The sequence below is a fragment of the Lontra canadensis genome, unplaced genomic scaffold (assembly GCF_010015895.1).
Source record: "Lontra canadensis isolate GAN:19392208 unplaced genomic scaffold, GSC_riverotter_1.0 scaffold3, whole genome shotgun sequence".
Classification (NCBI taxonomy): Eukaryota; Metazoa; Chordata; class Mammalia; order Carnivora; family Mustelidae; genus Lontra; species Lontra canadensis.
Genome location: NW_022630997.1, coordinates 20,577,248 through 20,591,884, shown reverse-complemented (window position 1 = coordinate 20,591,884; position 14,637 = coordinate 20,577,248). Strand labels below are relative to the sequence as shown.

The following is a 14,637-nucleotide window of genomic DNA, read 5'->3' as shown; positions in this document are numbered from 1 at the left end:
AGGGGACACTGCCTCCACCTTCCTTGAAGCTACTGTGGTCAACCCCTAACTTTAGGATTTAGAGGACTGGTCCTAAGACCCACCTCCCTCCCCAGCCTCCTTCCCCATGGAGCAGTGGCTTCAGGGCTCCTCAGCCCAGGGGACAAGGGCCAGTCCCTTCCTGGCCAGCAGGAGGGGCCCTTTCCCTCTGCAGCCTGGCCTACTGCTAGCGGATGCTGCAGCAGCAAGCAGAGGAGAGAGCCAGGCTGGCTACCCCAGGGCAGGCTTCAAGGTCATCCACAGGGGGCAAGGGCCTTCTGAGGCCAGTATGGGCCACAGGTGAGAAGGAAAAGCTGGTTTGGGAAGGGGCCAGTCCCTTCTTCAGACCCAAGTAGTAAGGAAGCAGGGGGTGTCACCATTCTGCACTCTTGGCCTGACCTCAAGCACACATTCATTCAACAAATATTTATTAAGCGCCTATTTGTGCAAGGCACTTCTGGAGAGGGCAACCTGCAGCCCGGGCCCCGCCCACCCATCCCGCCCCCAGTGCTGTTCTCCGGGAGGTCAGCCCAGGAGCTGCTCCGCTGGCCCACACCCCCAGCCCGGCTGCAGGCCACCGGGCTCCGCTGCTGCCGTGTCCCATTGCCCACCTCACCCCTCCCTGTCCAGCCAGGCACTACGCGCAGACAGCACAGCCACACTTGGTGGGCTTCTCCACCTCCTCTGCAAAAGAGGTCCCGTCGCTGCACTCAAAGGTGAACTTCCTCCGCTTCAGCCGCAGGCCCTGGCAGCAGCCCTGACCTGGGCATGAGCCCCGGCACTCCACCCACGACAGCGGGCGCGTGGTCTGGCAGATGGCATAGCCCCTCTGGACCTGGTGAAAGTCCCGGACAGGGTCCCCCCGGCACTCGGACTCTGGATAGGACAGACACCAAGAGAGAGCCTCAGGGCCCACCCGTGGGCCAAGGCCAGCCCAGGGGGAGGGCAAGAGGAGGAGGAGAGGCAGCCTCCAAGGACCAGGTCCTCCAGTGGTCAGACTCTACCTCCGTCCCCACCAGACATGCACATGCACGGTCTTCCTCCTGGGCCCACAGTCCAGTGAGTAGGAAGGAAGAACTTTCTAGCTGCCAGGACCCTCCAGGACAGCGTGGGCTGCCAGGTAAGTGGGCTCCGTGCAAGAGGAGGCTGGCAGCTGGGAAAGCAAGAATAGAGAAGGAAATTGTGCCAGGAGCAGGGGGTCTGTGGGACCCTGAAGGTGCTTGCGTTCTGGACTTCCCTCTGCCCAGCCTTAGCAGTCTCTATTCCAGCAGAAGCATCTTGGTCACAGGGGCCAGGGAGGGCCTGGGAAAGAGTTCCCAACCCTCAGGCTTCTGCTGCTCCCAGGGGCCCAAAGTAACAGGGCCAAAATGTGGAGGTTCGGGTAGGAGCTGTTACCCTGGGCAGTCTCTTCTGTAAGGGGAGACCCCCCCCCAGCTACAGGGGTCATGGGTAAGGGGGTACATGCCCTGGGTAAGGGGGCTTCAGGGCAAGCTGGGCTATGTGTCTGGTGGTGGGGCTCAAAGCCCAGAGGTACTACAGTCCAAGAGCAGTCCAGGGTGCAGGAGAGGGGAGGGGGCACAGAAGGGGATGCCAGGTTTGGAGGAGGAAAAGTCAAGTCACTACTGCAAGTTGTGGAGAGGGCATGTCAGGAGGGGGGCCCCTGACCTTGCTCACACAGCTCGCCCGAAAAGCCGGGGTCACACACACAGTGTGCCCCCTTGGTGGCCAAGGCCTGGCAGTGGCCGTGGAGGCACCGCAGGCCCCCACAGGGGTCCACAAGTGCCCTGGCCTGGTTGCACAGAGCCCCCGAGTACCCATCCTGGCACTGGCAGTTGTAGGAAAGAGCATCGAGGGGCACACACTTCCCGTGGACACACCTAGAGGGAACGGAGGAAAGGTACTGTGAGAATAGGCTGCAGCCAGTCCAGTCCTAGGGCACCCCACAATCCCAATCATGGTGTCAGGGGATGTTCTATTGTACCCAAGAGCAAAAGGGAGCAAAATGGGATTCTGTCACCCCTGGCCACCCCTAGGGCCCTCTTCCTATTAATAAAAACTGGAAACTAGAAAAAATCAAAATCATTTGTTGGGCCACATGTTCCAGTTTGGAGGGGCTTAAGAATACAGTCCATACAGCAGCCCTCACCCTGGGGATAGGAGCTGGCAGGCAAGGGAAGGGAACCTACAGGGGGGGGGCAGGGGGCGAGGGCTCACTTGTGGCCATGGCAGGGCCCGTCCGCTGGTTGGTCACAGTGTAGGCCCCCCCAGCCGGCCTCACAATGGCACACGGGCCCCGGGGTGGCGTTGGGTTGGCAGATGCCATGGAGGCAGTAGAGCTTCCGGCAGGGCTCACAGCCCGGCACCACGCCTGGCTTCATCCGTGTCTTGGTGAAGTCCTGCAGCTCGTTGTTGATGTAGAGGTTTCGGATGCAGCCATGGAAGCTGGTGCCATTGAGGATCTGCCACAGTCGGAAGGCGGCGGAGTTCACATCCACAGGCATCCCTGGGAGGGCGGGGGCAGGAGGGGACAGAGCTGGGCTGAGGCAGGCTCAGACCATGCCTGGCACTCACGACTGAGGTCTGCTGGGCGTCTGCACAGGGTTCCCTCCTGCCCTCAGCCTCTGTCCTTCGGTCTTTGCAACCCTGGGCCAAGGTCCTTTGCCACCTTGCAGGGTCCAGACTCCTTTCCCAGAAGAAAAAGAAAGCCTGCGCCCTATATGACTAGAGCCCGGGGCGCCAAGCCTGTAGCAGCCAGCTGACAAAGAGCCCCGGGTGCCTAAGCTCAGGCTGCCCTCGCCCGAGGCGCCTTCCTGCACTGCGGGACACCAGCTCTTACCTCCTTACTCCAAGAGCAGCCAGAGGACCTGGGTCTAGAGCTTTGTCACCTGCTTTTGTGGTCGTCGCAGCAACCCTCTGAGGTCGGAATGGCTAAACCCCATCTGGTACTCTGTGACTTGCCTGAAGTTGTACAACTAATAAACCACAGAGCTGGAATGAGAACTCAGGGCTCTCTCCTCCCTTCCTGCTCAAGAGTCTCACCAAGGCCCTCCACAGCACCAAGAAAACCCCACTGTTGCAGAAACCTGACTTGTCTGCACCTGGAAATGTTTGCAGGTACAAAGCATGGAAAGCCAGCTGGAGCACCCCAGCTGATGCGGGGACTCTGTGCTGGAGCCTCATGCAGCAGCTCTGGGCCGCGGAGAGCTCCGAGGACCTGAATACTTGACAAGCTCCTGCTGGTCCAGAGCCAAGAGGAAAGGTGCCCACTTTGGAAAACAACTGGGAAAGCTCCAGGCTCCCCAGATCAAACCCAAGGTACCTGTCCTTGGTCAGCCTGGACTCCAGACGAGAAGGGCCATCCACCAGTGGGCTGGAATACCCCCCAGTCCAGTGGCCTGGGCATCCGCCCTCCTGGCAAGCCTTAGGCCAGAGAGCAACAGAGGCCCCACCTGGAATGGCTGTCGCCATCACCTAAGTGAGCCTCAGCCTCTCCCTGGGCCAGGTCCTTACCTCCCACATAGAGGGGGGCCTCGCTGTTCAGCGTGTAGTGTTTGCCAAAATTGTCCATGGTCATGGGACTGCCTCCATCGATGGAGAGATTCACCATCTGGTCAAACGTGACCAGCTCAACGGTATGGAACTGCCCATCATTGATTGTCTCGGCACTGGAAGAAGATGGGGTGCCCCCACCCCAGGGAATGGGCTTCAGTTTGGCCCATCTCTGCCTGGGCCCTTCCCCAGAAAGGCCACTGGTACGCAGCTGCTTCCCAAGGAATAACATCTCTAAGGAAGGAGGGTGTGTAGACTGTGGCCTAGGGCCTAGTCCCTCCTGCTTCCCTCCTTGGAACTCCCTGGGCAAAGCTGAGCAGTTTGGGACAGGGGTTTCCAACTTACCATCTCTCCCTTCCCCCTAAAGAAACCCCAGTGAGAAGACGGGATAGGGAAGGGTGGGCCCACTGCTCGGGCCTCAGCTCCAAGCTAGGGCCACACTAGATGGTTCAAAGGCCCTTCCCACTGGAGCAGCCCAGTTCTGGTGGTCCCAATAACGGCCTGCTCTTGAACCAGGAGATCCTGAGGGAGGGCGGTGGGCATGATGGAGCCTTACCTGTAGATGGCAGAGCTGGGGTAGCTGCCTGGGTCATAGCTGACACGCACATGACCCTGGTATAGCTCCACTGCAATGTGGTCATTGTCCCCATTGTACAGCAAGATCCCATTGTCCTCTGCCGTGGAGACCTGTGGGGCAAGGGCACTTTCTCTCCCACGTAGCAGTGGCCCAAGGAGGTGGGGCAAATGGGGGATCCATATTTGGAAGACGAGTGCTATGTGCAGAGTGGTGGCCCCTGACAACCCAGCCTACCCAGGGGACACATCCTCCAAGGGATGCTGACAGAAGCTAGTAGCCCTTGGTTCACATGCCATCCACTGCCAGTAGGAGAAGGCAGATGGACCAGCTGAGGCCTGGAAACTGTGCTAGGAGGGGCAGGTAAGAGACCTAAAGGCATCTGCCCAGAGAGGAAAGTCCAATGGACGTGAGGTAGCCCATTCTGTGGACCTCTAGGAGCCACCAAGAGGACAAGTAAACAAAGGCTCTTAACAGCCATGACCACCCCAAGCTGGAAGGAGCCATTCAGGAGGTAGTACCTATCTCTGGAGCCATGCATGCAAAAGCTGGAGCTATCTTGGGAGGGAGAGCGCTCTACAGTGCTATAGGGGCCATGATCCTGCCTTGTCCCTCTTCCCCCACCACTTCTTGGTAAACTGGTAAAGCGACTCCCTGGTCACATAGGGCTGGCACAGGGCCCAGGCTGGACCCAACATAGCACCCCATCTGGCTGGACTTCATGGCTGGGCCAGAGACAGGCAAGTGACTGAAGGCAGGCCAGAGATCTTCCCTGAGGTCGGTGACTGCTGTCCAACCAGCTGGCAAGGCAGAGCCTGCAACAGGACAGCAGGGCAGACCCACCTCTCTGTGGAGGTGCCGGAGGACGTGGGGGAATTTATTTTATCGAGCAGTTAGGCTAGCTGTGTTCTTGTAGTGCAGTGAACGTGGGTGGGATGTGGGAGAGGTGATGAAGTGGGGAAGCACAGTGAGCATGTTGGGAGGCTTAGGGGCTCTGGGAGCAAAGGAGGAAGACGTGGCTGCTGGGGTGGGGAGTGCAGCTGGAGGAAGAGAGCCGGCCAAGGAGGACATGTGGACTTTGATCATTTCATCGTGCAACATTCCCTCTTCTCCGTCCCCGAGAACTGCTGGGCAGACAGTGCCGTTCAAGTGGGATGTGCTTTTAGACCTCCACAAACTGACCTTGGGAGGTGAAATTAAAGACATGGAATGGCAAAGTAAGGGCCCCAGGGCCAGGAGGCTAAAAATACAAGGCCAGAGCTGAAGCCCAGAGCCAACTCTGGCTGTGTTGCAGCCAGATGGAGAGTGTGCAGTGCTGGAGACTGGTGCTGAGGAGCAGGCGAGACAGGGCGGCCAGAGAGGACCCCGAGACCACTTCCCCTGTTCCCTCCTTCCCTGATCGGAGATTGCTTTTGTGACCCACTAACCTTCCCACATCTGCTTTACCCACATCCAGAGGGTTTTAATTAACACAGGCTCCTCCCAGTTCTCCCAGGCAGGGATGCCCCTCACTGCTCTGACCTGCCTGACTCCCTTCTCTGACCGGGCACCCTGGGCACGACGCACCTGCAGCGTGATGTTGGCTCGGGGCCAGTTCTGCAGGTCTGTGAACTGCAGGTAGGTGTCCCGATCCACAAAGTTGACACTGAGCAGCTTCTCACACTCAGGGCCGCCGAAGCCTGGGAGGCACTGGCACACGGGCCCGCTGCCCTGGTCCACACAGTTGGCCCCATTCTGGCACTCAGTCCCCTCACAGGGGCTTCTGGGGGTGGGAGCAGGGGAAGGTACCTCACAGAACTGCCCACTGAAAGGGGAAAGATACAGGTCAGAGAAGGCTGAGCTAAGGGGCAAGGGGACAGCTTTCCCTCCCATGTCCTGGAGAGAAATACTGAACATCATGGGGAACAGAAGATGCTCCTAACAAACACTTTTCCCGAGAGAACTAGGAGCCAGAAGGATATGGAGAACGAGGTGAGAAACAAGTGTGGTCCCTGGAACAGCATCATCGCTCTCCCCTGGGCATCGGTCAGAAGAGAAAACCTGAATCTGCTTAATAAGGTCGTGTGCATATTAAAGTTTGAGAAGCACTCACGGCTCAGGGTAGTCAAGTCTGCCGGCAAATTTACTATTGCCACAGGAGAAAAAACAGACACAAGCAAGAGCGAGAAGATTCAAATGACTAAAGAAATAAAAGGGGACAGGACCACCAGCAGGGAGTTCTGACCCACGCTGCATGCCCAGCACCAGGACTCACGGCCTCCGAGAGCGGAAACGACTCAAAGGTCTCTCTGCGGAGGAACGGATCCACCACTGTGGTCTGTCCGTACAGTGGAATCCTAGTCAGCCACAAAAAGGAAGGCAGTTCTCATGCATGCTGCCACGCAGATGAAGCCCCAAACCATGAGGCCAAGGGAGAGAAGCCAGTCACAGAAGACCACAGATGGTGTGATCCCACTTATAGGAAACATCCCGGACAAGCGACTCTGTAGACACAAGTCATAGATTATTGGCTGCCTGGAGCAGAGACTGGGGTGGAGGGTGACAGGAACAGCGTATCTTCCTGGAGTAATGAAAGTGGTGATTATGGTTAATAGATGCTCAATCCTGATAGTATACTACCAGCCACTGAATTATATACAGAAACTGGGTGAATTATAGCTCAATAAAACCGTTAAAAAAAAAAAAAAAAGACTCAAGGAGAGCATGGGAGGTAGGTGGCCAGAAGGAGGGGAGGGATGCCCCACCCCTTCTCCTTCAGAGAAGCCACCTTTATGCCAGGACGGGTCTTCATTGGCTCACTGGACAGATACGTGGCAGGCACTGGCCAGTACTCTGTACCCACTTCCCAGTCCCTCCACCAAACAGTTTAGGGACCCTGTGCTTATGATCTCATTGACTGGGGAACTTTCCCAGGTCACACACCTGGGGAGGGCATAGCCACAGTTAGACCCCCAGGATCCAACTTTCAGGCTCGGACCCTTACTCCCTTCCACCAGCTGTGCTTGGGTGCTCCTGCCAGCTCTGGGGCTGGAGGCTAGGAGGCCTCAGTCGCTCACGGTGCCCTGGGGCCACTCACCTGTAGCCCTCAGTACAGAGGCAAGAGTAGCTGTTGACTTCGTCCACACACTGGGCCCCGTGCTGGCAGCGGTGGTCCCTGCAGTCATCCTCGTTCTCACTGCAGCTGTCACCTGCATAACCTGGTGCACACTCACACCTGGAAGGCGAATGGGGTTGGGGGGATGGGTGGAGGGGTGAACAGGAGTGAGGGGCAAACAGGTGAGGGAGAGGATTGGGGGGGCGGTCAGGCCTTCAGAAACCTGTGGGGCCTGGGGGCCATGTGTGTGACCGAGAACCTTAAGGCCCATGCATCTGTGGGACAACCAGGAGGTCAAACAGAGCCCTAGAGAGAAAGATGTCCCCCAGCGCATCCTGGGACCCTTTTCTGGTACAGGAAGAGAGCTTGTGTGGGCCTCTGTGTGGGGGCAGATTCTGGGCTGGGAGGTTGGCTATCCAGTGGCAGGAGAAGGGGATCTTGTCATGGAGGACCCACCCTGACCACTGACAGCACATCCAAGGCCAAACTTCAGCCCCTCTCAACTCGCTCAGCAGAACAAGGCCCCGCATCATAGGGCTCAACTAGCTCTCTTCAGCCTCCCCGAATCCACTGGACCAGCCTCCTAGCCCTGCCCCAGCAAACCTAGTACCCCCGCTCAGGGATGCCAGGCCAGTCCCCAGCCCCCAGCTCTACTGTGCTGCTCCCGTCATCTGAAGAGCAGCCATCTGCCTGTCACAGACAGAGCACACTCCACCTAACTTCAGTCACAGCCTTGCAAGACACCCCCTGTCCTGCCCCACCCCAATTAGGCCCACCCTGTGGTCAGACCTGTCTCCACTGGCAGCAATCCCCACCCCACCAGCACTTCCCTGCCTTCATGCCTATTGATTCTCGCACATCCTCTTCTCTCTCCCTGCCTCAGTCCAACCTGGGCAACACCACACCTCCTCCAGGAAGCCCTCCCAGCTGCCATCAAGAGATCCCTGTGGGAAACTCCTCCAAACTAAACTGCAAACTCCACAGCTCAATCACACAACCTGGCAGGCAGATGCTCTGCTCCCGCCTGGATGTTTTTGTTCCCAGTTTTTCAAGCTGTTAAATACTTTTCTACCCAAATAATACATATACGTACATATATGTATGTATACACACACACACCCCTAAAGCCAGTTTACACCATAATGCTACTCCTTACTACATAAAATGGCATGATTTTCAGATAGTTTCTCTATTTTAGTTTTTTGTTTTTATTCCTGAGAGAGAGCGCGAGCAGGGGGAAGAGCATAGGGAGAGGGACAAGCAGACTCCACCCTGAGCACTAAGCCCGAGATCACAACCTGAGCCAGCAGATACCCCTCTATTTTAGTTTTTAATGTTCATCTTGACCCACCGTTTGGCTTACAGGCCACGACTAGGGCTTGTGCCGCAGTCTGAACAATGCTGCGGTAGCTAAGCCTCTGCCCACGTTCACCTTCACTCACTCACTCAGTGAATGTACCAAATGCCCGCTGAGTCCCAGGCGCAGCGGAGTGAGGCCCGTCCTCCCTCCAGAGGGAAGGGAGGGGGTCAGTCCTGCTTTAGCCCACTGCCTGAGGTCCAGCCCCCATCTGAGCAGCCGGTGAACCCCTTGGTCTGCCACTGCTGCTCGGTCTGCCGTGCCAACTCCACCCCAGCAGCTCACCGGCAAGCGCGGCAGCTTCGGCTCCCGTGCACCCCCTCGGTCTCAGACCAGGCCTCAGGAACCCCGCTCTCTTGCTTCCTGCCCCTGTCCATGGGTGGCCCCAGCTGGACCGTGGGCTCCGTGGGAGGCTCCACTCCCCACCCTCGCCTGAGTGCCTGGGGTTTGGTCCCTCAGCCACAGGCTTTCAACCCTGGCCACCTGTGCTGTCCTGACTGGTGGAACGGGTCCCAGAAATGGGACTGTGTTTACAAAACTGCAGTTGGAAACATTTTAAAAGCCCACGACCTTCATGTAGTCTTCTTCTTGTGACCGTGCACTTCCATATAAGCCAGTAACAAAGAAGGCGACAACAGTCAAAAGACCTCTTATTCAGACAGGTTTTGCAATTCTGAAATCTTGGGATTTTAGAAAGGTTATACAAGGCCTAAAGCATTATGTAACACAGCAATGGGATCTGGGGCAGCCCCTTAGTTAAACATGTTCACATTTCTGCAGCAAATTCTACGTACGTTCAAACTACATGGCAAGAATAGTGAACCTAAGTAGCTTTGTAACCGTGCGGGTCAGGTCTTACTACCAAATATGTTCTGGTCAGACCAGATTTTGCTATCAAATGGGCTTTTGCTTTTCAGAGTTTTGTGCCTTTTGTATTTGGGCAGGAGAAATGGTGGATCTGGAAAGCTAAGAGCCCTTTACGGAGCACCTACCAGATGTCAGCCTTGGAGCAAAGCGCTTTCCACGCGTTTGCTCATCTGACCCTCGCAACCACCCCAGGAGGAAGCCACAGGGGGGCCCACTTTGCAGAGGGGAAGATGGGCTCAGAGCAGTCAAGGCATCCACCACTACCCTGTCCCCACACTGACTCACAGGGACCCTGTGTAGCCAGGACCAAACCCACTTGACAAGTAAGGAAATAAAACGGGGAGAACAGAGATGAGGGGACTTAAAGGCCCATGCCCTTGTCTGGCCCTGAAAACCCGCAACACTGACCTGGGCCCATCTGGAGTACCCACACACCGGGCCTCGTGCTGACATGGGTTCAAATCTGGGGAGCAGAAGTCCACCAGCTGCTCACAGGCCCTTCCTGGGGAAGAAGGAGGAAGGGGGAGAGAAGCTGCTGCCATGCTCTGCCAGGCAGCTGGGCCAGCAGAGACCTGCCGCAGCCCTTCCACAGCCAGGAACAGGCTCAGGGCATGAAACCCACCGCACTTACCGGTGTACTGCCGGGGGCACCTGCAGCTGTGGTTGCCCACGCCGTCCACACACACGCCCCCGTTGGCACAGGCGTGCTCCCCACAGTCGTCCATATTCACCTCACAGGTTGGTCCTTCAAAGCCGGTGGGACAGGAACACCTGAGGGCAGCGGGTGAGGAGAGCGCGCGCCAGGTGGGCCCGAGCCAGGCCAGCAGCGTTCCTGAGGCACCGGTGGAAGCCCATGTCCCCCGGGACCATCCTCATCCCAGAGCTCTGGTCCCCACCTCGGGCCAGACCCTCACTAGGTGCTGGGGTTAGAGTGAATCAAACAGCCCTGGACTCTGGGGGCTCACGCACAGTCTAGTTGGAGAGACAACGAGGAGATAGGCAACCACACGAGAGTTGGGAAGTACTGGGATGGTACCACACGGAGGCTGGGAAGGGTGCACAGAGGCCGGGGACACTTAGCTCACACATCAGGGAGGAGGGGAGAACAGGGCTGGAGGGGGAGCAGGAGTCAGCTCGTGGAGACTTCCCCAGGGAGCACCCGGGGTCTTCCAAGCGATAGGTGGGTCAGAGAGGTCTGAGAATTTTCCAGATCCTTCAAGTTCTGCACAGAACTTGAACTGTTGCCTGAAAAGACCTACTCCAGAGCTTCAGAAATGCACACACACCTCCCCAGCCTGAGTGTGAGCTGGGACTGCTGGAGCCTAAAACCCTCGCGCACCAAATAAAGGGACAATTAAGAAGGCAGAGGTTTCCCGACAGGACAAACACTTTTGCAAGACATTCCAGTTCTGTGTATTTAAAAAAAAACCAAAAAACAAAAAACAACAACAACACTGAATGGTCAGCTGATCGAGCATTAAAAATAACTTTTGATGACAGATCAGTCTGGGGTTTGGGCATATAAAATCGGAAGGGTTTCAAATAATTGAGTGACATGCTACAATAAAACTTCTAATCCCAGTGATTTATGTGCACCAACTTTCCAACATTTCTAGCTGTATACATAGATTAAAAAAAAAGGAACATGTTGGATGCTGAGCCTTCTCTCATTCGGTCCCATTCATCCTGGGACACAGGAACCAGTTAGAAGAAAAGCACACACAAAAAGCCCCACCTAGCTCATTACGAGTCGTAACATTTTCCTTTCATGTGTAACAATTACCGAAGTTTGTGGAGTTGAGTTTTGTTGCTGACAATGTCATTACAATTGTTGACAATTGTAATGACAACTCTGCAAAGGATACTTTTCAGAGGTTGATGGTGACAAGAAACAAAAATCTATAAACTTACATCCCCACATGGGTGGCAGAGAAGTAGGGCAGCGGGCTTAAGAACAGACTTGAGCATCAGAACATAGACATTAGAAGAGAAATGGAGGTGGGGGTGAGGAGTAAAATTGAAATACTAGTTCGAGGAGAAAAGGAAGGCGATAACAGCTTTAAGCTGTTAAATGAGTTTGTTGGGGTGATTTTTAAAAAATGGGATCAAATTGCTGTGTTCATCAGATTCCACTGGAAAATGATAAAAGTGAACTAAAAAGGGAGATTTTTAAAGGTTCATATTTAAAGGTTCCATATCCTGGAAATTAACTCTTTTATAATAAACAGTTCAACTTACACTGAAAAATGCTGGCTGTCACTCTAAGAACGTACAAGAGGAGATGTAGTTTAAACACCTGTTTGGCGCGGGTGAGTGTGCACAAAGGTAAGAAGCTCAGAGTTCCAGCTTGGAGGGGGCTACCCCAGCTGCACCCGTCCTCTGCAGAGGGGTCCTCTCAGCCGCCCAAGCTCCATAGAACACCCCTCCTCAAGAGTCCAGCGGGTGTGGGGGGGTGGGCTGGATGGAGCGGTTGCCAAAGCCCAGAGGAGGAGGGAGACGATTGTAAGGACGCAGTTTCCAAGGTGACGACCTGTGAGAGCCTATTTAGTGTTTTACTTTTTACATCTAGCCATTCGGGTTTGCAAAGGCAGGTTTGGCCCTCCTTGCCAAGTAGATTCAACATCATTTTCCAGAGAGCAGATTTGTTCGCTTGGCAGTTTATTTTCAGCAACTAAACACTATATATTCCTCTGGAAAAACTCTGGGTCCAGGAGAGCTCTGGGGAGGTGGGGGGCTCCTTGAAGGGGCCTGGGGGAAATCCGTGGTGGGGGCGCTTACGTGGGAAGGTCAGACAGGAGTCAGGAGGGCTGGCCCTTCACGAAGTCCAAGGCGGGGTAGGCATCGGCTACCCAGGTGTGACCAGTGGGACCCAGATCATGGGGAGAGGCCACGGATGGTGCGCCTGGGACTTGCTCCCACCTCTGGGAAGGCCTCCCCACCTGTCTTGCAGGCTGCCTGATACCAAGCATCGGGTGAGGGGCCCTGCCTTCAGGCAACATGGGCACAGCCAGCAGCTGTTTGACTTCAGGTCAGAGGCCTTGGGAGTTAGTGAAGATTAAGGGGGTTTAAAACACCCCTGCACTGCCCCTCAGCATTGCCACCACATATGCCTTTAGCAACGGATTGCCAGGACCATCAGAAGACCCTCTGGCCCCTGGCACGAGCAGGGAGAGGCCTGGGGCAGGGATAGGCATGCCACACAGCTCTGAGCCCCAGCCCTCCGTGCTGCTGAGACTCAGCAGGCCCCCATCTCTCCAGGCAACAGGGGTCCGGCCTGGCATGGAGGGGTCGCTAGCTGCCCTCCCCAGCACAGCCCCACCTCCTCCTCCAACACAGGGAGCGCAGGGCCATCCCACTTGGAGGAGGGAGGCACCCAGGCTTGGGTGCTAGACCGGTCAGCACCCCTCCCACCAGGTTCTGGCCCCCACCAGGCAACTCACATGAAGCCAGCATCCTCGCCCTCCTGTGGGTGGCAGGTCCCTCCGTTGCCACAGGGGCTGCTGGAACAGCTGTCCAGGGACACCTCACAGTTTCGGCCCTGGGGGGCAAAGGGAGTGATGAGGACCTCAGAGACACCCAGGGATTGCTGTGAGCCAACAGAAACAGCCAGCCCCGCAGCAGCAAGCTGCCCTGGCCCAGGAGTTACCTCTTCCTTCCTTCCTTCATTCATTCACTCGTTCACATGCTGGGTCATTGGTTAAACACTCCCTCACGCGCCTGCCCTGGACACGGTGGGCAAAGCGGTGAACAAGCCAGCCTAACCCCGTCTTTCCTGGAAAGAGCAGCCCTCCTCCTCCTCCCCGGGCCCAGCCTCCACTCACCTTATAGCCGCTGGAGCAGGCGCACCTGTAGCCCTCAAGGGGGTCATTATGGCAGGTGCCCTCGTTCTGGCATGGGCTGGACAAGCAGGGATCACACTTGGCCTGGACAGCCAGGGTTGGGGGACCTGAAGCAGGGGGCAGGTATTAGGGCAGAAGGGAGAGGAGGGCAGGACAGCCCTCAGGGAGAGCGGCGGAAGTCCTCTCCCCAAGGAAATTTTGGGCCCTCCCTGTATTTCCTCTGGGTCACGTTCATGCTCTCTTTTCTCAGCCCGCCTCCCCTTGACCTCTATAAAGTGAGATTAGTCGCAGCACCTGCCTCGGGGGCCATGAGGACTAAATATGCTAATTGGAATGTACTCAATGGGCAGGCACTGGATGCCCATGGAGCCCCCACATAGTGGTCAGGGCAAAGCCATCAGTGTGAGGGCGTCACAATCACAATGACCGAGGTGGGCTCTGGCTCCCCACCCCAGCCCCATCCCAAGGAGCAGGAGTCCGCAGGCAGCCACCTCGGCAGGGAGGGGCACGGCTCTGCGAGGGGCTATGCTTAGGAGGAAAAAGTACATTTGCCTTCAAGTTGTTTCTCTCCAAGGTTGAATGGGGGGTGGGGGGGGACTTTGTCCCATCACCACAGGCAAGACCTTCTCCAGCCCCCGCAGGACTCACGCGTCCTCTTCCCTGAACTTGGAAGTGGGCCAGGAGCCAGCAGCCAGGCTGCCTGGGGCACCACCTGTGAGGGGAATGAGGACCTCACAAGAATAAAACTCAGGTTTCCACTCAGGTCTCCTTCTAGAAATGGAGAAATATTGGTCCTGCTGAAGAGGCATGAGACTTAAAATAGACAAACACTTTTCACTGGAAGGAAGCATGAGTGGATTCCCCAGGTACTGGGATTCTGTTCCTTCCTCTGGGTGCTATTTCCCTGGTGTGTTCAGTCTGAGAAAATCCAGGGAATCCCCCCCCCACTTATGATCTGTGTACCTTGATGTTATGCATGTTATATTTCAACAAAAAATTTTCTTAACTTACCAATACCATCTAATAACCACTAGTTAAATACCGAACCAATATTTCGCTGCCAATCAGGGCCCTCTGAAATGTTACTCCCGTGACAGCAGCCTGCACGCCAGGTGACCATGAACCCAGGGCTGTCAGTTTCATTTCCGATGGAGGGCTGCGAGCTTGCAGAGCGCAGGGGCTGAGCCCCCTGCTGGCCCCGGCGCACACAGCTGGACCTGGGGCAGCCCTCAGCCCCCTCCCTTGGCTCAGCTGGGCTCCCGGGCCATCAGTCAATCAGCCAATCCACCTCTGAAGGAGAATTTCCAGACACCCCAGGTGAGGCAGCTTCAGGGCAAAG

At 56.3% G+C, this 14,637-nt stretch overlaps 1 protein-coding gene across 1 annotated transcript in view; it reads right to left on the bottom strand.

Moving 5' to 3' along the window:
- Positions 1 to 550: 550 nt before the first annotated feature.
- Positions 551 to 14,637, bottom strand: part of SLIT1 (slit guidance ligand 1) — a 162,860-nt gene continuing 148,773 nt past the window's right edge. The window contains exons 27-37 of the mRNA XM_032883205.1: positions 13,281 to 13,405; positions 12,900 to 12,997; positions 10,091 to 10,230; positions 9,868 to 9,961; positions 7,218 to 7,355; positions 5,708 to 5,945; positions 4,124 to 4,254; positions 3,529 to 3,683; positions 2,233 to 2,521; positions 1,684 to 1,895; positions 551 to 894 (exon numbers count right to left, since the gene is read on the bottom strand). Coding sequence (XP_032739096.1) covers positions 656 to 894; positions 1,684 to 1,895; positions 2,233 to 2,521; positions 3,529 to 3,683; positions 4,124 to 4,254; positions 5,708 to 5,945; positions 7,218 to 7,355; positions 9,868 to 9,961; positions 10,091 to 10,230; positions 12,900 to 12,997; positions 13,281 to 13,405 — 1,859 coding nt within the window. The 3' untranslated portion in view covers positions 551 to 655. The remainder of the gene's footprint in view (positions 895 to 1,683; positions 1,896 to 2,232; positions 2,522 to 3,528; positions 3,684 to 4,123; positions 4,255 to 5,707; positions 5,946 to 7,217; positions 7,356 to 9,867; positions 9,962 to 10,090; positions 10,231 to 12,899; positions 12,998 to 13,280; positions 13,406 to 14,637) is intronic.